This window comes from Barbus barbus (assembly GCF_936440315.1).
Source record: "Barbus barbus genome assembly, chromosome: 37".
Taxonomy (NCBI): Eukaryota; Metazoa; Chordata; class Actinopteri; order Cypriniformes; family Cyprinidae; genus Barbus; species Barbus barbus.
In genome coordinates, this window is record NC_136715.1 from 1,235,129 (window position 1) to 1,260,000 (window position 24,872).

Genomic DNA, 24,872 nt, shown 5'->3' on the forward strand with positions numbered 1-24,872 from the left:
ATATGGAATCTTGAGACTCAGGCTTTTCCAACGACATGTATTTTGTCAAGATTATAGAAAGTTTTGATTCTAATATATTTTGTAATATGACCCCCGGTAAGGGGGAGGAGACCCCTAAAACATTTGACCATTGGTAACGCAATGTCCGATTTCAAAACGGTTTTCACAGGATCAATTTTGAGATTTTAAGCTTTCAAATGGTATATAATTTATGATGAATTCTAAAAACGTGATAAGGAAATAAAGACTTTTTGTGGCTGTTATGATGTAGATTTCTCACTCGTCATAAATGAATCTATTACTGGTCCTACATAATTTGTAACAACAAAAAATGGTAAGATATAGGAGGCTTTAAACTCTTTAAAAAAAAAAATCGATTTTTAAAGTTTACGCCTAGTGGGCGGGGCCAGTCCGGGTGACGTCACCGCGCGTCTCCTGCTTTGTGCGTCACAGCTGCGACACACGCGGCTCTTCCGTTCGGCCTGTGGACGCGCTTTCATATTTTAACTCGTAATTTATAATCAAAATCTGTCATAATTATGGCCACCGCCGCAGTTCCCGTGAGGAAGAGGCTCATGAAAGAGGAAGACATGACGAAAATCGAGTTTGAGACGAGCGAAGAGGTGGATGTGACTCCGACGTTTGACACGATGGGCCTGAGGGAAGATTTACTGCGCGGGATCTACGCGTACGGTACAAACACACAAATAACATCATTTACCTCTCAAACTCATCACATAGCAGCTTATACTGCTCCAGAACACCGTTATGAGCACGTTACAGCTGAACAACACCGGTATATTAATCAATAACCGCCCCTTGTTTATCATCTTCATTACAAACCGACAGTGTTTATATCGATCCAAATTACCTCATTTAATTACTAAATAACTCTCTATTTCAGGGTAAACGTTACATGTGCTTAGTATTATTATTATAATAAATTATGCATAATTACATGCCCTATAATCCTAACCATATCGTTAATATTACTCAGTACTTAAATGTATAATTGCACTAAAATAAAGTGTAACCAACATAAATGTAACTGTAGTCAGTTATAGTTACTGTAATTAAATTAGCTACTTATGTAAATGTTAAAGAGTACAAAGAGGGTTACATCTGAATATTGTCACACACATACAGATTGATTTCTTTCATAAATTGCAGTGATTTGTATAAAATATGAGACACTGAGAGTAATCAGTGTTAAATACTACTGTAAAGTTAACCCTGCCTGCTTTACATGCTTCATAATGAATGAATCAGAATGAAGTTGTTAATGCACATATACGGTTATTTGATTCTTACAGTTTTATTGATATTGTTGGGTGTTTATCATTGGGATAATGTCTTGTTATTAGACAGTTCTGTTCACTAGCACAATACTATGTAAATACCACAAGTGTTTATTTTATTATGTTGTTTATTGCTTTCAGGTTTTGAGAAACCATCAGCCATCCAGCAGCGAGCCATCAAACAGATCATCAAGGGACGAGACGTCATCGCCCAGTAAGTCACGCTGGAGTTAGAAATGCAGTAAACATCTGTGTATGTTTGGTTTTGTTGAGTGAATGCACTAACACAGCTTGTTTATTCTCCAGGTCACAGTCTGGAACCGGTAAAACAGCCACGTTCTGTATCTCAGTGCTGCAGTGTCTGGATATTCAGGTACGTCTGGTGTTTAGTTCTGCAACGAGAGTCTTGATTTCCTTCGTGTTATTTTAGTAGAATTAAAATACTATTATAATGTTTCCATTAGATTTAGTTTTTTATTTTCTGTTTTCATTGTATCTTTACAGTTTCAGAAATTGTGTTTTTGTAACTTATTATTTTTATTATAATTTTTTTTTTAAATATGTTTAGTTTTTATTAGGTTTTAGTTCAAAATCTTTAAACTAAACAAATTAAAAATGCTGCCTTGGAAACTAGCTGTTTTTTTTGTTTGTTTTTTTTATATTTTTTAAGTTTGTTATTTTAGTATTTCAACTAAACAAAAAATTAAAAAAGTTGTCTTTGAAACTAGTTGAAATGTTTATATATATGTTTATATATATATATTTTTATTTTTTTTATATTATTATTTTATTTCAGTCAATGTTTATTTTTATTTCAAGTAATGATTTTTTTTTTTTTTAAGGTAACAATAATAATCCTGCTTCCTCCTCCGTCACAAAAATGTCTTAATTCCTTTATTGACTTTAGGTTCGAGAGACTCAGGCGCTGATTTTGGCTCCGACCAGAGAGTTAGCAGGACAGATCCAGAAGGTAAAACAAAACTTTAGAAAACAGTTGCACATTTTTCTTTTTTAAGCTCCCTAGTCTGACATGATTTCCTCTGTTCTTCAGGTGCTGCTGGCGTTGGGCGACTACATGAACGTTCAGTGTCACACCTGTATCGGAGGCACAAACGTGGGCGAGGACATCAGGAAGCTGGACTACGGTCAGCATGTGGTGGCTGGAACGCCCGGCCGAGTGTTCGGTGAGTTATGTTTTCTTCATTCACGTCCATTTTTTTTTTTTACCTTTACACTTATACTGTACCTTTAAGACTGTATGTCCATGACATCTTATGATTGGCTGACTTTTTGCATTTGAAATAAGCAGCAACACCCCTGGGAAGTTGCTAAATACTAAATGGATGTTGATACACAAGTGCATGCGTACTAATGCGACGTCTGAGCATGCTGTTTTTCCAGCTTAGTTTCTAAGAGAAGATCCTGTTCTGACTCTTTAGTGTGCATGAATCTTCTGAGTGATTTCTAATATTGTAAAATGTCGTCTTCTGTCAGATATGATCCGCAGGAGGAGTTTGAGGACTCGTGCCATTAAGATGCTGGTGTTGGATGAAGCAGATGAGATGCTCAACAAAGGTAAAGTGTCATAAAACCCTTCTGAATGCATGAGATCATGTGTGTGGACTGGTGAATGTTGGGTTCAGCTCTCACGTGACTGTGTTTTGTTTCTGCAGGTTTTAAGGAACAGATCTATGACGTGTACCGATACCTGCCTCCTGCAACTCAGGTGTGTCTCATCAGCGCCACGCTTCCACACGAGATCCTGGAGATGACCAACAAGTTCATGACGGACCCCATCCGCATCCTGGTCAAACGGTGAGCAGTTAGAGATCATTTGCTCTGTTTTAACCCTATAAAGCTACTGTATATTATATGCAAGGCCTCTAAAGAAGTCGTGGCCTAATGGTTAGAGAGTCGGACTCGTAATCCAAAGGTTGTGGGTTCGAGTCTCGGGCCGGCAGGGATTGTAGGTGGGGGAGTGAATGTCCAGCGCTCTCTCCACCCTCAATACCACGACTGAGGTGCCCTTGAGCAAGACACCGAACCCCCAACTGCTCCCCGGGCGCCGCAGCATAAGCGTTTATTACTTCATCTCTCAATCAGCGTTGCATTATGTTCGGATCATTTCAATCTCATCTTACTGAGACATTACTGGAGATATAGAGTGAACGCTGATATTTATATCATTTTATGTCAGTATCTGCTCTACTGTTATAAAGAGTTACATCACAAGCTAGGGAATTTCATCAGAGATATCAGCATCTGCAGCAAATTCATATTTTTGTTCAGTCGGGGCCTTTGGAAGAACCTGTTGAATTAAAATGTTTCCATTTGTGTGCAGTGATGAATTGACGCTGGAGGGTATTAAGCAGTTTTTCGTGGCTGTGGAGCGAGAGGAGTGGAAGTTCGACACTCTTTGTGACCTTTACGACACACTGACCATCACGCAAGCGGTCATCTTCTGCAACACCAAACGCAAGGTCAGTCCCGCCACAATAAACTGAAATAAAAATGGTGAAAAATCATTACAATTCAGAACAGCTGTTTTCTATGTGAATATCTGTTAAAATGTAATTTATTTCTGTATTTTTAGCATCATTACTCCAGTCTTCAGTGTCACATGATCTTCAGAAATCATAATAATATACTGATTTACTGCTCAACAAACATTTCTGATTATTATCAATGCTGAAAACATACATTTATAATTAGATGTGTGCCAGTATTCGGTAATACGATATATCACGATAATGAACATGCACAATATTGTTATCATGGGCATTTCAAAATACAGAAAATAATTATTTATTACACATTATTCAGAATTTTGAATACATTTAAAGAATATTTTTCCCATCAACCGGTCACAATCCACAACATTAATCTTCATTAATCTAAGGTAATAATTCCAATATTTGATAACACATTGTTATAATCTCAAGTTGCAGCTGTTATTTAATGAACTAAGAGTTGTTGTTTTTTTTAAGTTTCTGTAGCTGTTGCTCATTGTTAATGTTAATGCATTAATTAAGAGTAACTAATGAGATCTTATCTTAAAGTGATACCTATTGGTCTTTATAATTCTTTTGCACTTTAATCTGTCTATAATTTTTAACTTTATAAATTTGTGTATTGCATTTAAATGGTCAGGTGGTTTTTGTTATAAGAAAAAAGTTATTAAACCTGTTATACTGCATTATGACAACACTTTTTTGCAACTAAATTTCAATATCGTGATAAAAGCATTAGCAATTAATCACAACATGAAAATTTGATACCGGCATATCCCTATTTCTAATGTTACGAAAGTTTTCTATTTCAAATAAATGCTGTTCTTTTAAACTTTCTATTCATCTGTGAATCCTGAAAAATAAAATGCATCACGGTTTCCACAAAAATATTGTGCAGCACAACTGTTTTCAGCATTGATGATAATCAGAAATGTTTGTTGAGCAGTAAATCAGTATATTAGAATGATTTCTGAAGATCATGTGACTGTTAGTGTATTGATTTGTAGTCTAATTTGTCAGTAATGCTGCTTAATCACATTTTAAAACAGTTGCATTACATGCAGAAACAGCAGTGGCGTCTCATGTCTGATTCATGTCTGTTTTCAGGTGGACTGGCTGACGGAAAAGATGAGGGAGGCGAACTTCACCGTGTCGTCGATGCATGGAGACATGCCACAGAAAGAGCGCGAGTCCATCATGAAGGAGTTCAGATCTGGAGCCAGGTAAACTCAGATACACCGCGTGAAGGAAAACTCAATGCATGTTAATGTAGTGCTCTTAAACTCCGCCCCTCAAGATCAAACTCATGAGAGCCACGCCCACATCTCAACATCCAATCAACAACTGATGCACAGAACCAAGCCCCACCCTATAAGTTTTTTTTAAGTAATCCGTTTTACTCCGATACACGTTACAATGCGCAATAAAAGGTCTGATGCCACATTTAATCCGTCTGCACTGGAGGCAAAAACATGTCAGTAAGAAGTGTTTGTGATCTTGTGTTTTTCTTGTGTAGTCGAGTGCTGATCTCCACAGACGTTTGGGCCAGAGGTCTGGATGTGCCTCAGGTCTCGCTCATCATTAACTACGATCTTCCCAACAACAGAGAGCTGTACATCCACAGGTACAACACAGTGACACGGAGTGAGCTCATTGTGTACATCTGATGAGAAAACAGTTTGATTCTGATCTCAGTTCAGACTGAAGAAGAAAACCAAAAATCTGGTTTTAATGAGGGTTTTTAACCACTGTTGTATCTTGCTTCTGTGGGGTTTTTAACCCTTTAGACTAATCCACATTTAGGCCAGTTTTAATTATTATAAATTGAAACCATAATGAATTGTTGCTTGAAATAAACATTAACTGAATACATTTTTAAAACAAAATTAAACCCATTTTATTTCAGCTCATTGTCAAGGCAACATTTTTCATTTAAATTTAGTTTTACTTTATATACTAAAACAAAAAATTTAAAAAATGATTAAAGTGTATAGACATTCAAAATGGAAAAATAAACAATTACTAAAACGTAAATTAAAATGTTATAATGATGTGAGTTGGCTGTAGCTTGTTTTTCACTACCACTTTATAAGTAATAAATACAATTTATCTATTTTTTATACATTGATTTTGCCATGAAAATAGCCATAGATGCCATTATATAGCAATATAAGCAAACAAATAAATTAAAGTGGAAAATATAAAAATGTAATCTATTAATACAAACTATTATAATATATGACTGATACTAAAATAACACTTTCGGAGAGTTTTGATTGAATATCCCTGGAATCGGCTGTCAGTCTGGTTTCTGTCTGAATGTGAAAGATGTTGATTTCCTCGTCAGGATTGGTCGATCGGGTCGTTATGGCAGGAAAGGTGTGGCCATCAACTTTGTGAAGAATGACGACATCCGTATCCTGCGTGATATTGAGCAGTACTATTCCACACAGATCGATGAAATGCCCATGAACGGTGAGCAGGAACACAGTCAGATACATCTATATCAGGGCTGTCCAAAGTCCTGCAGCTTGTCTACTGAAATATGACCCTGCAGCACAAAAGCAGTCATATTTGTAGCAATAACCAACAATACATTGTATGGGTCAAAATTATCCATTTCTCTTTTATGCCAAAAATCATTAGGATATTAAGATCATGTTCCATGAAGATATTTTGTAAATGTCCTACCGTAAATATAATAAAACTTAATTATTGATTAGTAATATGCATTGCTAAGAACTTAATTTGAACAACTTTAAAGGAGATTTTCTCAATATTTAGATTTTTTTGCTCCCTCAGATTCCAGATTTTCAAATAGTTGTATCTCAGACAAATATTGTCCGATCATAACAAACCATACATCAGTGGAAAGATTATTTATTCAGCTTCAGATCATGTATAAATCTAAAAAAACCTTTATGACTGTTTTGTGCTCCAGGGTCACACATTATATGTGGCCCGCCAAGTGTAATTTACAAATCGTACATTTTCACAATGTCAACACGAGGTGACCGCACTAAATTTTAGGCCAGATGTATCGGTAAAACACGAGTGATGATTATTTAACAGCGCTGTGTGATTCCATGAGAAGCGTTCCAGTTTGGAGCAGTGTTAATTTTCTCAGCTATTTTTAATTTAGCCTTTGTCTTGTCAAATGTAACTTTTAGCTTTTCTCATTTAGTTAACTTGTCCTGTTTTAGTCAACTAGGGCCTGACTTAAACTAAGCCAGAATTAGGACTCTTTAGTCATTTTTATAAATGTGGCTTAGAATAAACATTACTGGTGTGCATCTCGAGACAAAACAAAGGCACGGATATATTTCAAGATTAGTCAGTGCAAGTGTCTTTCATTTTTCACTTCATTTATTTATAAAGCACAAATAAACATGAGTTGACCACTGTGCTGTACAGAAGAAAAAGGTCAAATAGAAAGAAATAATAATAAAAAATAAAACACTAAATATAAATCAAAAAGAGATCGTCACCATTTTTCTCAGTAAATATATTTCTAAAGGTGCTGTTGACATGAAATTTTCACCAGATGTTGGTAACAACCCAAGTAATCCATACATACAAAGAAAACTAAACAAATAAGTTCAGAAATGAAGTGATGTGTAATAAAATGGAAAGACACAGAGAACAATATATATATATATGGAGAAGCATCCGGTCCCCTGGTTTGTCCACATCGTTGAATCTCTCCGCTTGTATAAAAAGTTTGGACACCCCTGATCTATATCTACAGAACATGTCATCTGTTCAGCTTATATTGAAATATAAAGTCATGATTTCCTGAGACCGTGTTTCAGACATTCATCTCTCAAACTCTTGTTTTTCAGTGGCTGACCTGATCTGATCCGAGCTCTGAAAACATTCAAGAACAGTTTTGCTTTCATCCTTGTGATTTTTATTTCCCGTTTCTTGTGTTTTCTCTTTTTATTTACTCTTTTCACGTAGTTGAGCGCTCAGATGTTGTGTTCTGAGCTTCATTGGCTTTTGTAAATAAAGAATCTGTCTCCATCTCTGATCTAATCTGTGTTTATTTGAATGATATTTTTGTGATCAAAGCTTGTGAATGAACCGCAGCATTGAAGTGCACTGATTTTGCTTCGGTTTGTGTAATTCTAGATTACAGTTGAGTGTGAATGCTTGTGTTATCTGTGATTTACATTTTCCTTTATGCATTTAGCAGATGCTTTTATCCAAAGCGACTTGTCAAAGCCATATAACTGATCACAAATCCTCATTGGTCTGTGGAATACTACTACATTGGTGTTTGCGGTTACTGTGCCTTTAAGAAAGATTCATTTGCATCACGGTTCATTCTATAGAAGTAGCTTTATTAGTTTAAAATGGTTCAGTTAGTAACTTTAATAACCTTGAATTTCAGTGGGAGGAAATCTTTCTAGTGTCTCAAGGTGAATGTTTGAACTCTGACCCCGTCCCTTAACAGATATGAGCCTGAATCCATCCACTGTGTCTTTCATTTGCGTTAATGGAGCGTTTTATAGCTTGTGTGTGGCTGTTGCTGTGACTGTCCAGCATGCCTCTCAATCCTCTTAGCAGGTTATTTCCATCTGATGGTGGATTACATTCATTGAGTGATACAGACGGATCTGGACTCGGTGTTCGATTGACCTCAACATCCACAGTCGGACCTCTGTAAGCTCATTTCTACCACAATATATGACCCTGGAGCACAAAACCAGTTACTACTAACCAGCCGCCACAAACTTTGTGTTAAAGAGACCTAAGGCCTTATAATATGATATAAAGCTCTAATGAAAGCCACATTTTAAACACTTTTTACAGTACCAGTCTTTTTAAAGACCCTTGAACTTGGTGAATTTTGTCATCAGCCCATTTCATGGTTTCTGTGCCACAACAGATGATGTTAAATTGGATATTATGCCTTGATATTAGAGGTAATGCAATAATTAATTTTGAGCAAGTAGATCTGTTAATTCATGTGCATCCATGCTCTCGTTTTATTCATAGTGATGCACAAATATAAAGGTTATATAAAACTAGAAATTATAATGCATAAGCATGTTTAAAAAATCCCATGTGAATAGTTTCTCGAGGGCACAAAAAAGTTTGTGTGCATGTAAAAGTGTATTTTTAATTACATTTTTTTTATTTTAGGCACTCTGTAGGTTGTCACTTGGAGAAAAAAAATAAAAACCTGGGAAAATAAAAATATTTATAGATGACTGTACTATATACCAAATCTAAAGCTGAGAGTAATGCTCTATGAACCATTTATGCTAAATATGGTCTGAAAATACTGAGAGATTTGAGTCTGGAGATGTATGAAATTTAAAAAAGGAAAATGAGTAGGAACCCTGTTTTTATCTCAATCCAGACTTTTCTCAGAATTGTGAATTTACATGCAGCTTTTTTCTTCAAATTCTGAGTTACGTCACAATTTTTAGGAATTTATTTATTCATCTATTTATTATTTTTTTCTCAAGAGTTCTGAGTTTACATCTTGCCTATTTTATTTTATTTTGGGGGGGAGTTTACTGTATATCTCACAATTTGTATTATTTTCCCCTCAGAGTTCACATCTTATTTATGTATTTTCTGGAATTCAGAGTTTACATTCAGTGGTTGCTTGCAATTCTGTTTTTTTGTTTCCAAAAACCAGTTTTCTTCATATATTCAAGTACTGTATATGAGTGTATTTTCTTTTGATCTCCCCTCTGTTTGATGTTAATAAGTGTAGAGCTGCTTTATACACACAGGTAACCGCTGTATTTATGCTTTCCCATATTACATTAATTTAATAGGCTGAAATGTGAGGTCTATTATAAAGCATGATTTTGTCAAAACTTGTATTATTTGAACTGTTGTTACTAATCAAGTTTTTTTTTTTTTAGAGTCATTTCCTAGTTTAGGATGTTGCTGTAGACGCTGGTGTTGATTCGCTGGTCTGGAGTTTGCGTATGATGATGTTTCCATTATGGATTTTCTCAAATCGTTAATAACTCTCATCATTTTTGCAACGGTTCATCCCACATCCAGTTACAACAAACCCTTTAACACCGTAAAACCTGACATTGGAAAAATATTTTTGAAACCGTTTATTGGAACTGTAGACAAAATACATATATATTTTTAAAAAACGTTTTTGTTGAGTATTATATTTGATCATCAGGTTTTTATGGCTCATATAGTCTGATATAGTGAGAATATGGAGGAAAAAACAGCTCAATTTTATTCAGAGACTCAAACTGAGCAAAAATATGAATTTGCTGCAGATGCTGATATTTCTATGAAATTCTGATGCTTGTAAATCAATGAGATGTTTATAACAGTAGAGCAGATACTGATATATAGTAGTCACTCTATATCTCCAATAATATGTCTTAAGATGATATCTAAACGATCCAAACATATAATGCAATGCTGATTGAGAGATGAAGAAATAAACGCTCCTCAGAAGATGTGAGATGAAGATCATTCCTCCGCTGAGGAACAGAGAAAGTAAAGCTTCTGGAAACAAACGCTCCTCTAAAGATCCTGATGATCAGATTTGAGACGCACTGATTTTTCTAGAAAATGATTGCTGGAGAATCAAGTAAAGCTGAGCTGCTTCAGTCCAGTAAGAGTTCATCTGGAGATATTACTGCAGTTATTCTGACCTTTACTTGATCAAAATCAGTCAAGATTTGACAGAAAAAGACGCGAGAAGCATGTGAAGTTTGTACAATTACACTAAAAGAGCTTTTGCTGGATAAACGCTCTGAACTATCAATCAGAGACAGAAGACATGAGGAGATTGTGTGAGACACTAGGGTTAAATGAAGGTTAGATTATGAACTATAAAGGGTTTTTGAAACTGGCTGCAGGTTTTTAATCTTAAGTCTCAGAATAAAGTGTTTTCCAGGAACTTGCTGATGCTGCAGTTCATCATAACCTTGATGTTTGCAAACGTCAGCGTTGGGACCAGGCCCTGAGGAGAGGTCTGTTTGATAAATGAGTCTCTTCTGGCTCGCTGACAGACACACGTGAGTCTGGATGCTCACTTCATTCCTGTTAGTTCACACGGACGTCCCTTTACTGAGCACACGCTGTACAAGCTGTTATTTTTGCACATTTTGTCTCTCTTTATGTGCACATCACACAGACGGCTTCTTTATTTCAGCTGCTGTCCCGAATGTCTTTTCAGTTTAACAACCCAAAGACATGCTTTCATGAGTGGCAAAAATTAATTAATAACCGTCTGGTCAGTATGGAAACGTGTTTCTGCCACGGCATTAAAAATAAAAAATAAATAAGGTAATTGTGACTTTATGCGAGATATAAACTCAAAATTATGAGAAAAAAAACTTTGGGAAAAAAACATTCTGGTAGTTGCAATTACTTCTGTGGCAGAAAAAATAGAGTTATGAGAAAAAAGTTGTGAAATAAAACCTTAAAATTGTGACAAATGAGCAATTATGAGTGAAAAGTCAGAGTTTTGAGATAGAATTATCCTTTTAATTTATTTTTTTTCTGTGGTGGAAACAAAAAAAAATTGAATTGTAAGATATATATAACTTGCAATTGTAAGAAAAAAAAAATTCAGAATTAAAAGCACAATTATGAGAGAAAAAACTCAAAAATTGTGGGAAAAAAATAATTGCGAGATGTAAACTGAGGAAAAAATAGTCAGAATTCTGAATTTGTCTCGCAACTACGATTTTTTTTCTTCGCAGAATTCACAATTAATATCTTGCAATTCTGAGAAAACAAGTCTGAATTGTTAGTTAAAAAATTGCAGTTACTTTTTTTTTTTTTTTTTTTATGTATTCCGTGCTGGAAACAAAAAAAAAACTGAATTGTGAGATAAACGTTCCAAAATTCTGTCAGAAAAAAGAAGAAAATTGCGAGATGTAAACTCTGGAAAAAAGTCAGTTGTGGAGAAAAAAGTATTCTAAATTTATATCCCACAATTATGACAATCAAGCCAAGGTAAAAAAAAATGTCAAAGTCAAAATGACCTTTACTTTGTATAATTCTGTGTTGGAAACAGGCTTCCACAGGTTAGCTCTCTCAGAGTAGAAGATGAGATTTAGAGATTCAGCTTTATTTGTCATAAAATGCTTGAAATGCAATCTAAATTCACAAGAACGAGCCCACAGTGAAATTAGAAATGCATTAAGCAGCCCAGCATCTCATTTATTTGTGTCCAGTGTCTCACAGCCGGATATGAGCTGCCCTCCTGTCACAGCCATGCAGAGACGATCAAGACCAGATCCCAGTCTCTACAGGTGCTCATATCTCATAAAACATGTCAGGAACGAGTCCAGGTCACATTTCACCCCAAAATCAAAAGATATGTTTGGGATCATAAAGAATCACAGAGCCCTGCATCTTAAAGAGAAAACAAATCTGCTGGTTTGCCTGATATTACCTAATTTAATTATGCACACTATTATCCCCACAAAATCTTTTTCAAATTATGTATACTTATCAGCTTTAATGCACTTATCAAAATGTCAAAGTTTTCAAAATGTATCTTACAGTCGGTAAAAGAGTGGACGAAGATGTTCAAATTCTGAAGAACATTACATTCTGTCACTGGCCATAATTTGAAACCATGTCATATGTGTGAAAACAGGCCGAGAACTGATCAAATAGTTGTAATCTGGTTCAGATTCAGACAGAAATCATTTGTGTTTGTGGTGCTTTTCTACTGAATACAAGACACATGATTGTAAAAGCATTAAATGCTACAAAACGCATCATATTTTGTGAGAAAGTGTGATGTTCTCCAGCAAAACAGACACAATCTTTTGGAATCAACGCCTCAAAATTATACTCATCCTCAGTTTTGAGTGAAGGACGCTGTTCTCTCCTGGATCCCGCGGATGAACACGTTTCATTTAATACTTGGTCTTATTTGTGAACAATTCATTTTAGGCCTAAATTTAAGATTTACATATTTGAACTGCATTTAAAATGTCCATGCATTTGGATATACAGTTGTTACATAAGCTAGTAATAACTTGATGTGATGCATATTTGTCCGTCATACATAAATCCACAGCTAGCTATATTTGAATCATGTTATTAAACTGAATAAATGTCATTGTTTTCACATTAAATAGATTTATGCTGATTTGAATAAATGCATTTTGAATGCATTTTTTAGTTTGGTTATGCTAAAACTATCTATACTCCCATCTCTTACATATTACTTACATCTGTTACGTATACGAACATCTATACTTGACCCTGTGACACTAGCACTCTATATTCTATTTCTATTCTATCTTCTTTCTTTTTATATATTTATAAAAAACAAACACTTGATGCTTTAACACGTGCACTCTTTACAATACTTGCTTTCTTTTTATTTTATAAATAGAGCCTCACACACTAGTATTCTCGATTCGTTTTCTATTCTATCTACTTGTTTTCTTTTTATTTATTATATATTAAAAACAGCACTTGCATATCATTGCTCTTCTGTTGGTTATGAATGCTTCTATTGTCCTCATTTGGAAGTCACTTTGGATAAAAGCATCTGCTAAATGACTAAATGTAATGTAAATGTAAAACTGTATCCAAATGCATGTCAATTTTAAATGCAATTCAAAAACAATTAAATTTTTTGAGTGAGTCCAGATATTTTATATTGTTAACTCGTAGAATGGTGTATTTTCTCAGTTTATCCCTCTAGCTGATCTGACTCACTTAAACAGATTGGTTCTATTAAAAGTGGCTTGAAACAAAAGATTAATCTGTGATACTCTAGAGTGTGTGAAAGTGGTTACCAGATAAAAGCCCACTAACATTAGCACCCGCTGACCAAAAAAGAACAAAAACCAACCAAACAAAAGATGAACGGCTCTGGATATTGAAAATGATAGTTCCTGTTTGTCAATGCTGCGACTGTAAATAACCAGCCTTAAGCACTGGGGACTTTTTATAACCACTACTACTAAGTATTAAACTGATCTATGTTAAATCATGTGCTGTTACTTCATCTAATGCATGTAATGTTGATCAGTAGGTGAACCCGTCTGACTGCGTCCCGCAGAGATGATCCTGAAGCCGTCTGCTCTTTACCAGATCCTCAACTCTTTAACTCACAGATCCTATTAGTCAAGATCCAAGAACAGTCTCCCTCTGACCACCCAACACAGTCAGAGCGTCCAAACCTAGTTCATAGTCTGTTCATTTTCACCTGGAATCACTCAGGTCTACAGGATTCATAAAACAGCCTTTCATTTCAGCATCATTTACACTAATAGCTGAAGAGGTAATGATGCATCTAATACACTTTTTTTTATTTTGCCAAATTAATTTGCACCCAGTCTCCACTGAGCACTGATCTCCAGTTCAGCACCGCGGACAGCGGCATCATTATATACTTTATAACATTCATTTAAACACAAACACATTTTCTTTAAAGGCATAGTTCATTGATAGAGACTACAACTGTCAATAAAAGTAGTTACATAACACACACAACACTTTTACACCATTCATGCTCTTCAAGTTCTTTTGTGTTCAAGTCAAAACATTGCATTGCCATCAGTCACAACACAAGACATGCAATCACAGTGATGGACATTATCAGCCTCAAAACCTGAAACAATGCTTCGTGAGGTGAAGCTTTTGAATTAAAATATTACAAAAATTCTGATTGTTCAGTTTTTAAAATATTTTTTTTTTTTAGTTATGCAAATGTTATAGAAAACATAAAGGGAATGCTCCTTTTGTTTATTTTGCAAACACTTAATTTTTTTTTGAATGTTCTGAAACTATAATGTTTAAAAAACGTTTGACAAACGTCCATCTAAAACATTTTAGTTCCATGAACAATGTATAAACTACATTTTTGTGAACTTTATTAAAGACCATGATGACTTTGACAAAAACACTATTGTTCATGTCTAATGTTCTTTTTTAGAGCATTCAGAGAGCATTCAAAAGTATAATAATGTTTGCAAGTTGATCAAATGGATCATTACATTGTAGCTTTACGGGAAATTCTCCTGTTGCTCAGCGAAGAGGAAGCGTTTTGGCAAGGTTCTCTCAAAGTTGATATTAGAACATTATCTGATCTTTAATATTGCTCACAAAGAGTTACTTCTACATTGTTCATTAAAGGTTTTTCTAATGTTTTAGTTGCATGTTCATCTAACGCTTTGTAAACGTTTCAGAACGGTTAGAGAACATTCAAAAATAACATTGTTTGCAAAATTATCAAATAGAATGTTCCCCTAATGTCTTCTAACATCTGCGTTACTATGAAAAAACTGTCCTTTATGAAAATTAACCATGGTTTTATTATAATAAACAAAAACAAACACAAAAACATGGTTATTGTCAGTGCTGTTACATTTTAAATACAGTCATTTGTAACCTTCCTGACAGTGTAACTATTTCAATTACTTTATTAAAGTAATGTAACTGATTACATTTGATTACGTTTCTAAATTTGTAACAAATGTTATTCATTATGAAACATGTAAAGCAGGCAGGGTTAACTTTACAGTAGTATTTAACACTGATTACTCTCAGAATCCTTCACTTGAATTATGATTATAATAATTAAATTTTAAAGCACAGCCACCACAGAATCAGACTTTAGCAGATATATTTACTCTGACATCATTCTGTGGTTAAATACAGATTTAAAATCATAAGATATAGTTTAATAGCTATGATACTGTTTTTGAAATTAAAATATTTGATAATTAATAAAGCATATACACTGATCTATATGCATGTTCTGTATTATAGATCAGCGAGCATATACATAAACCCAAACAGGAAATAAAACAGTTATCAAACAAGCATGTGTCCTAAACTCCTGAAACATTACTGTCTCATATTTTATACAAATCACTGCAATTTATGAAAGAAATCAATCTGTATGTGAGGGAAAATATTCAGATGTAACCCTCTTTGTAATCTTTAACATTTTCATAAGGGGGCTAACTGTAACCTAATTTAATTACACAATTTTTTTTTTCTCAGTAACTATAACTAATTACAATTACATTTATTTTGTATTTAAATTAAGTAATTTAGTTACATGTAACTGGTTATTTTAGTTAAACCATGGTAACCACCAGTGGTTATGCTTCACTAACCATAGTTTAACCATGATATTTGTAGTAAAACTGTGGTTTTACAAATGTTAACCAATACGCCAAAAAACATGGTTAATTTTCTTAAGGGTTAAAAAACCGAAAAACCATCACTTCAGTGAATCATCACTTATGGTTATATTAATGGGAACGTTAGCAAAACATATTTTGTTATGAGAGGCAGGATGACAAAATATAATTTTTTAATGGAGATGTTGTTTAAAGAGGACGTGTGTTTGTGTGTGTGAGTGTGTGTGTGTGTGTGAGTGGGAGTGTTTGTGTGTGTGAGTGAGTGTGTGTGTGTGTGTGTGAGAGAGAGAGTGAGTGTGTGTGTGTGAAAGTGAGTGTGTGTGAGAGAGTTTGTGAGTGTGTGTGTGTGTGTGTGTGTGAGAGAGAGAGAGAGTGAGTGTGTGTGTGTGAGAGTGAGTGTTTGTGTGTGTGTGTGTGTGTGAGTGAGTGTGTTTGTGTGTGTGTGTGTGTGTGTTTGTGTGTGTGTGAGAGAGTTTGTGAGTGTGTGTGTGTGAGAGTTTGTGAGTGTGTGTGTGTGAGAGTGTGTGTGTGTGTGAGTGTGAGTGAGTGTGTGTGTGTGTGTGTGTGTGAGAGAGAGAGAGTTTGTGAGTGTGTGTGTGTGTGTGAGAGAGAGTTTGTGAGTGTGTGTGTGTGTGTGTGTGTCCTGACTGAAGCTGGATTATGGCGTCACGTCTCTCCTCTCGGTATTTTTAACCGGCTTTAAAGAGTCACTCAGCGGAGAAGCGGCGCGTCTTAAGAGCGGAGCGGGCGTTAAACGGAGCCGCAGGTGGAGAATCGTTCGTTCATGACTCTTTAGACGCTCGGGAAGCCGCTATGTCTGTGCAAAACCCGCTTCAGGTGGTGAACATCCCCTGGAGGAACAACAACTTCAGCCTGATGAGCCGCGACCCGCCGCTGTCCGATCAGGGAGAGACGATCATCGGCGTGTATCTGCTCATTCTGGGTCAGTCTGCGTTATTACTTCACTCTTCTGTTTGTACTGGTTTTACTGGTTATAATGGGACTTTAACGGAAACTGTAATGGACCCTGTGGGTCTCTAATTGGTCACCTTCTATTGGTGGCTTGTTAATAAATCCTAATGGAATATGTTCCAAAACACACTACAGAAAACCATTTTTAATGGTTTTAATGGTATTTGTAGTGGAAGCCGTTAGAATTTTCTGTGATGGTTCTATTGGGTTTTTTTTTTCAGCTTAAAGTCCCCCTGAAATCAAAATGAAAGTTTTTGGGTGTTAGTATCAATATGTTAGTCTTAAGGTTATCTATAAGGCAGTGTGCTCTAAAACAGTGACAATATTCGCATTTAGAAGATATAAGCATTCAAAGCTTGCTGTTTGCGAACGCTTTTAATCGGGTTTAAGTTCACTCATATCCAGTATTTTTATTTTGGTTTACAATTTTCCTACGCTTAATGTCTTGTTTTCAAACATCTGACGGGACAAAATTATTTTCTAGATAAAAAAATAATCTGTGAAACAAATCTGACAGAGAATATGCCTTCAATATAGTTGTATTTTGTAAACACAAGTCACGTTTATTGACAAAATACAAGCAGATTCAAGGTATATTCTCTGAATGAATGAATGAATGAATGAATGAATGAATGAATGAATGAATGAATGATGCATTTATATAGCGCATTTATTGTGTATTGCCATACACCCAAAGCGCTTTACAATCATGTGAGGGTTTCTCTGGCGATAGTTTTGTTTCACATGGTTTAGCTTTATATAGTTATCAGGATATTTTAGAGAATATTAAGTCTTATTATGAAAATAAACACTTATTTTCTGTGAATATACCTTGAATCTACTTGTATTTTTTCCAAGTCACCTTCATTGACAAAATACAAGTAGATTCAAGATATATTCTCTGGTAATTTTATCCAGTTGTAAGGATATTATACTGAATATGCTTTGAATCTATACTTGTATTTTGTCAAGTCACCTTTACTGACAAAATACAAGTGGATTCAATGTATATTCTTAGCAGGTGCGTAGCAGTAAATGTTGGGCCCCGGTCACACAACCAAGGGGGTGGGCCCCTCACAACACAACACCTTATCAATCATATTAATAATAATAATCAATATATCATTGGGCCCCTTCCCCCTCGCCAAGGGCCCCTGTTACTCAGTTCCACTATTACCCCTGTCTGATGCCCCTGATTCTCTGACAATAGTTTTGTTTCACAGGTTTTAGTTTTATATAGTTGTAAGGATATTATAGAAATTATTAAGTCTTATTATTAAAATAAACGCTTATTTTCAGAGAATCTACTTGTATTTTTTCCAAGTCACCTTCACTGATAAAATACAAGTAGATATATTCTCTGAAAATATGTTCATTTAGATTCTCAGGTAATTTTATCTATCTTTAAGGATATAGAGAATATCATTTAAACCTACTTGTATTTTGTTAATAAAAGTGACTTGACTTGAACAAATACAAAAATAAGTTTTAATTTAGATTCTTGGGTAATTTTATCCAGTTTTAAGAATGTTGTACAGAATATGCTTTGAAACTACTTGTATTTTGTCAATACAATTGACTTGATGAAATACAAGTAGATTCAATATAGGCTATAATCTCTGAAAATAAGTGTTAATTTTCATTTTCAAATTTTTTTTTATCTAGTTTTAAGGATATTATAGAAAATACACATTAAATCTTCTTGTATTTTGCCAAGAAAGCTGACAATTTGACATACAAGATTCAAGGTATATTCTCTGAAAATAAGTGTTTTTTTTTATTCTCAGGTAATTTTATCTAGTTTTATCAAATTTTAAGGATATTTAGGAGTTTTTAGGAAACAACAAAAGTTGCTTATTGTAATATGAGTTTTACAGTGTATATGTAATGCATTATAGTACAGTTAATCTTAATGTTTTTGTATTATGTATATTATGCATTATAGAAACATCAAGAGCTGTTTATCACAGAGCTTCTTTCTTTATTATGTTGAAGATGCAGGAGTAATTGTTCTCGTTAATGTTAGTGATGATTGTATGGATTACGGCGGCTCAGGTCTGGAGATCTTCTGTCTGATGGGGGGGGGGGGGGGGGTGTGTATCTGTCTGCCAGGGTCGTTAGAGAGAGTTAATCAGGACTGCTTTATTTGTGGAGCTCAAACTCTGATCTGTAATCAGTTCATCCGTTACAGTTCATCAGACTTTTACAATGTAATATTCTACTAAATGATCAACACATTCATATATACCATCAGGATACTTACATTTATGCATTTAGTGGACGCTTATATAACCCTATATTAATATATTAGACTGAAATCTGTACATTTAAAGATGTGCATCAGTGATTAAACCAACAAAATTAACCTAAAATAAATCTAGATGTTTACTGATGATTAATAAAAAAGTTGAGCATAATTTGGATATAAATCATATTTGTAATATAACAATAATATGTAAGTGTAACATATAAGTAGTTATATAATATATTTAACTATATATTTATTATATATTTAACTATATAGCTGTTTTCACCAGCTGTTAATAATGCTTTTACTGAAGCAACATAAACTCATAGTGACAATATACCTATAATTATTTATTAATTATAAATTATATTATTTGAAGATTAAATGAAGATTATATTATTTTATTTTTAATAATAAGTTATATATTTGAATAAATAAATATTATTATAAATACATAATTACACAATTATTCATATTATATTTAAGTAATAATATACATTATTAATTATTAATTGTAATTTACAAAACTATACCATGTTTTGTTAAGTAATATAATTTAAATATAAATAATACTTAATATATCAATATATAATATGTATGTAAGTGTAACATATTTATATTGTGTAATTGTGTTGTGTATGAATACAATGAACAAGTTAACTATATTTTCAAAAAGCATGAAGAATGGTTTTACTGAAGCAGCATAAGTCCATAAAGTGATTAAAATACCTTCTTTTTAATTATTAATGGTAAATTACTCACTTGAAGATTATAATACAATAATATTATAAATGTCACATTATTATATTGTTTATAATTAATATATATCTGTATACAAAACTATACAGAAATTAAATCATGTATTTATTTGATAAAATAATATAATTGAAATAATAAATAAATTATGCAATGTATACAATGAAGTTAAAACCAATAGTTTTTCTATTATTATTACTACAAGACCATTCTGTGCTGCTGGAGTCGCTTCAGTTCTTGTTTGCCGATCTGTACCTACAGTGATGCTCTCATGGAGAACGTTGTGTGTGTTTTTTGTCAGGTTGGATGTCGTGGTTTGGCAACAGCATCGTGATCTTCATTCTGTTCAAGCAGAGATCGTCTCTCCAGCCCACAGACTATCTGACGCTCAACCTCGCCGTTTCTGACGCCAGCATCTCCGTGTTCGGATACTCCCGAGGAATCCTCGAGATCTTCAACATCTTCAGGGATAACGGATACCTCATCACCTCTGTGTGGACCTGCCAGGTACAGGAAGTGGAATTGTGGGTAGTTGGAGGAGCTCAGATAATACATATATAGAGATGAGAAGAGTGAATGTTTCTCAGGGTGGATTATTTCTGTTCTGTGTGTTATTTGTTCCCGTGTGGTGTTTGTACAGATGAGAATGGATGTCAGAGGGTGTTTTTGTGTCGAGTGTGAGCTCAAACCCATGAAGAGGTTCACAGACACACACACACACACACACACACACACACACACACACACACACACACACACAGACACACACACACACACACACACAGACCGAGCCATCCATTCATTCTCACATTTCAGAGACGCCATTAAAATATCATTAACTCATTTCATTGCCTGTTTGGTCATTAATTCAATTAAAGGTAATTATGATCATTTTTCTGCTGTCATCCATATTCAGTGCGTCCATATGCTTTTATCAGACCAAACCAGGATTATTATAGTGAACTAAACAAAAAAACCTTTTTGTTACTTTAAATAAATTAAAATATAAAAATGTACACATTTTATTTCTCATTTTCATTTAGTTAAACTTGAAAATTACTAAAACTAAATTGATTACTTGGAAAAAATGTTTTAAGAATTTATTTATTTCAGGCAGCATTTTTCCTTTTGTCTAATTTGAAGTACTAAAATAACTAAAACTTAACAATATATAGACATGTTTTAAAAAAACATGCAACAAAATTACTAAAATGTCAAAGTTAAAAACTGAAATAAGTAAAAACGGGAAAATATTAACAAAAGTAATAAATGACAAGTGAAACAAAATATTAAAATCAAATCTTTAATATGTTTGATAGGACATTTGAATGCAGATGTTGATTGATTGATTGGTTGATCGGTGTGTGTTCTGCGTCTCAGGTGGACGGCTTCTTCACGCTGGTCTTCGGTCTGGGCAGCATCAACACACTGACCGTCATCAGCATCAGCAGATACATCAAGGGCTGTCACCCCAGTAAAGGTAGGAGCGTGTGTGTGTCTCTCACAGCCTGAGCTCGACTGAGTCGATCCGCTCTAACACGAGTGTGTGTGTGTGTGTGTGTGTGTGTTCACAGCTCACTGCATCACTAACGCTACCGTGTTCACATCGGTCATCTTCATCTGGACAGGAGCCCTGTTCTGGTCCGGAGCCCCGATCCTCGGCTGGGGAAGCTACACAGGTCAGTCTGTGAAAGGGTTAACTCTCTGTTATATTACTGTCAAAAACCTGAGATGTGCTTCAGTCATAGAACCTAACAAAAATAGCATTTACTGAAGCAGTACAAATTCATAGTGACCACATATACACACTATTATTTTTTATTATTAACTCCAACTTACTTATTTGAAGATAATAAATACAATAATATTATAAACCACAGATAACTATTATATATACATTATAATATATATATATATATTCAAAAATAATATAGTGCAAATATAAGTAATACTTATATCATAAATATGAACTTATTTAAAGATTGTAAATATAACAATATTGTAAAACTTACATAATTATATTATTTATAAATAAATTACATATGAAGTACAGTATTGTATATTAAAATGTATTACATAATTCTATAAATATTTGCTAAAATAATGTAGCTTAAATATACATAATACTTGTAATATATCAATATATAATATGTAAGTGTAACATATCAGTAATTATATTATATATTAAGTTAACAAGTTGACTATATTTTTGCCAAATGTGAAGTGATTTTACTGAATTCATAAACTGACAAAATGTGCAATTATTTTATTATTAAATCTAATTTATAAATTTTTTATAATATATTTAAGTTTATATAATAGTATCATAAAAATGATAAAGAATTCATAAAGTACAACATAGCTACAATTGTTTTGTTTATAATGAATTATAAAGGACTTATTTAAAGACTATAAATTATAAAAATAATTTATGATTATACAAATATTAAATTATGTAATTATTCTATAAAATTATATAATTTAAATAGAAATAATACAACAGATACAATTCAGTTAAATTAATATATATATATATATATATGTGTGTGTGTATATGCAATTATATTGTATAATTATTTATTATAGTCCCATATTTAGCTGTTATTATATTATTGTACGCTGATGTGGAGGGTGTGAAAGGGTTAATGGAGAGGCTGAAGTCTGTTGTCTTCTGGTCAGATCGTGGATATGGCACCTGTGAGATCGACTGGGTCAAAGCCAACTACTCCACCATCCACAAGTCCTACATCATCTCCATCCTCATCTTCTGCTTCTTCATCCCCGTGCTGATCATGCTGTTCTCGTACGTCTCCATCATCAACACGGTGAAGCGAGGAAACGCCATGTCAGCCGAGGGAGACCTGACCGACAGACAGCGCAAGATCGAGAGAGACGTCACCATCGTGAGTCTCAGTGCTGTTCTTCAGTGCTCCAGAAGATACACAGCCAGTCAGACGCATCCTTTATTCTAGAATAATAAATCTACTATGCAGTTTTTCAAGTTCTTATTTTAATGTGTCTATTAAAAATATCCATTTAAAAATATCTTTTTATACAAAATAATAATATACAATATGTTGATATTTATTAATTTACTGAGATTTAATTAAAATCATTTCAACCAAATGGGTCATAAACAAGTTTTACAAATAAAAAAATGTATTACATAAATTAATCATATACCTACTTTATGGAAGCTTATTACCACCATGGAATAAAAAAATGTAATATTCTATATGCTCATATTTATTTGCTCTGAAATTACTGTTTAACTCACAGTTTTGACTTTCAGAATTGTTTTTTTCTTTTCCTTTCTTTTTTTAATTCAAATAAATTGTTATTATTATTGTTGTTATTGTTATTATTAAATTAGTTTATTCCATGGTGAAAAAAAGTCTAAGATATAAACATGCAATTCTGAAAAGAAAAGTCCAAATGTTTTCTTATCTTTAAAAGAAATCTTATATATATATATATATTTTTTTCAATTATATTTATAATTTAAAATAATATATTGATATTTATATTGTAATATTAATATTTTAAAATTTGTATTTATATATTGTTTTAATAAAATATATATTTTTAATATAGTAATATTTTAAAATCCACTATATATATATATATATATATATATATATATGAGTAATCATTTGAAATTATATATTAATATTTATATTTTAAATATTTGTATTTATATATATTTTTAAATATAATGTATATTATATATGCATATATGGTTTCATGTCAGAATGAGGTATCTTGTATCAGTTTGTCTCTCAGACGTGTGACACGCATCACATCCTGCTCTGAGAGTTTCTCAGCAGTGTTCTTGCTCCTGATGATGTTCAGGTGTTAAACTCAATGCCGTGCTGTTGTCAGGTGTCTATAGTGATCTGCACGGCATTCATCCTGGCTTGGTCTCCGTACGCGGTCGTGTCCATGTGGTCAGCCTGGGGTTTCCACGTGCCCAGTCTCACCAGCATCTTCACGCGGCTCTTCGCCAAATCTGCCAGCTTCTACAACCCTCTGATCTACTTCGGCCTGAGCTCCAAGTTCCGGCGAGACGTGAGCGTGCTGCTGCCCTGCGGCGGCGAGGCCAAAGACGCCGTCAAGCTCAAGCGCTTCAAGAAGATCAAGGCCAAGGCGGACGGCCAGAGATACAGAGCCGAGGAGAACCGCGAATTACACAAGAACCAGAAAAAACACCCTCCGGCAAACCCCGCCCCCAACCCTGACTCAGGTGTGGGCAGTCACCTGGAGACTCCGCCCCCTGCAGGTAAACAGGTGTTCTTCATCGACACACCTGAGCCCGAGCCCGAGTCCGAGTGCGTCAGACTGTAGATCAACACGGTCCTTTTTATTAATCACATCCAAAAAAGTTTTTCTTTACATAAAATGTGTCCCTGCAGCACAGAAGCAGTCATCAGTAACACAGGTATATCTGTAGCAATAGCCAACAATACATTGTATGGATCAAAATTATACATTTCTCTTTTATGACAAAAATCATTAGGATATTAAGATCATGTTCCATGAAGATATTTAGTAAATTTCCTACCGTAAATATATTAAAACTTAATTTTTGATTAGTAATATGCATTGCTAAGAACTTCATTTGAACAACTTTAAAGGAGATTTTCTCAATATTTAGATTTTTTTGCTCCCTCAGATTCCAGATTTCCAAATAGTTGTATCTCAGACAAATATTGTCCGATCATAACAAACCATACATCAATGGAAAGATTATTTATTCAGCTTTCAGGTGACCTTATGACTGGTTTTGTGCTCCAGGGTCACACACATACACTATATATATTTAGAAAATATTTACATGTATATATTTATATTCATATAATTTATATTATATATAAATATATTTAATATATAAACATAACATATTTTTCTTAAATATATACATGCATGTGCCTGTATTTATATATACATAATAAATATACAC

General features: G+C 33.8%; 2 protein-coding genes across 2 annotated transcripts; both read left to right on the forward strand.

Annotated features, from left to right (window-relative positions):
- The first annotated feature begins 402 nt into the window (after positions 1-402).
- On the forward strand, positions 403-8,521 carry eif4a3 (eukaryotic translation initiation factor 4A3). Its single transcript, XM_079396841.1, has 12 exons — positions 403-693; positions 1,440-1,512; positions 1,605-1,671; positions 2,206-2,268; positions 2,350-2,482; positions 2,793-2,873; positions 2,972-3,113; positions 3,640-3,778; positions 4,916-5,031; positions 5,325-5,432; positions 6,156-6,283; positions 7,651-8,521. Exons 1-12 carry the CDS (start codon positions 540-542, stop codon positions 7,665-7,667), a joined length of 1,221 nt encoding a protein of 406 aa, XP_079252967.1. The 5' UTR covers positions 403-539; the 3' UTR covers positions 7,668-8,521.
- An 8,134-nt stretch (positions 8,522-16,655) lies between these two features.
- On the forward strand, positions 16,656-24,287 carry LOC306856805 (opsin-5-like). Its single transcript, XM_079396285.1, has 6 exons — positions 16,656-16,879; positions 20,214-20,419; positions 21,293-21,392; positions 21,487-21,591; positions 22,592-22,815; positions 23,795-24,287. The coding sequence occupies exons 1-6, from the start codon at positions 16,750-16,752 to the stop codon at positions 24,254-24,256; spliced, it is 1,227 nt and encodes a 408-aa protein (XP_079252411.1). The 5' UTR covers positions 16,656-16,749; the 3' UTR covers positions 24,257-24,287.
- The last annotated feature ends 585 nt before the right edge of the window (positions 24,288-24,872 follow it).

What these genes read in the sequence shown, in the direction of transcription:
- eif4a3 (XM_079396841.1), top strand. Translation starts at nt 540, where the DNA reads ATGGCCACCGCCGCAGTTCCCGTGAGGAAGAGGCTCATGAAAGAGGAA. An exon ending in AGATGAGATGCTCAACAAAG is followed by an intron (nt 2,874 to 2,971) that starts GTAAAGTGTCAT and finishes TTGTTTCTGCAG; the next exon opens with GTTTTAAGGAACAGATCTAT. An exon ending in GAGTTCAGATCTGGAGCCAG is followed by an intron (nt 5,032 to 5,324) that starts GTAAACTCAGAT and finishes TTTCTTGTGTAG; the next exon opens with TCGAGTGCTGATCTCCACAG.
- LOC306856805 (XM_079396285.1), top strand. Translation starts at nt 16,750, where the DNA reads ATGTCTGTGCAAAACCCGCTTCAGGTGGTGAACATCCCCTGGAGGAAC. An exon ending in GGGCTGTCACCCCAGTAAAG is followed by an intron (nt 21,393 to 21,486) that starts GTAGGAGCGTGT and finishes GTGTGTTCACAG; the next exon opens with CTCACTGCATCACTAACGCT. An exon ending in CGGCTGGGGAAGCTACACAG is followed by an intron (nt 21,592 to 22,591) that starts GTCAGTCTGTGA and finishes TCTTCTGGTCAG; the next exon opens with ATCGTGGATATGGCACCTGT.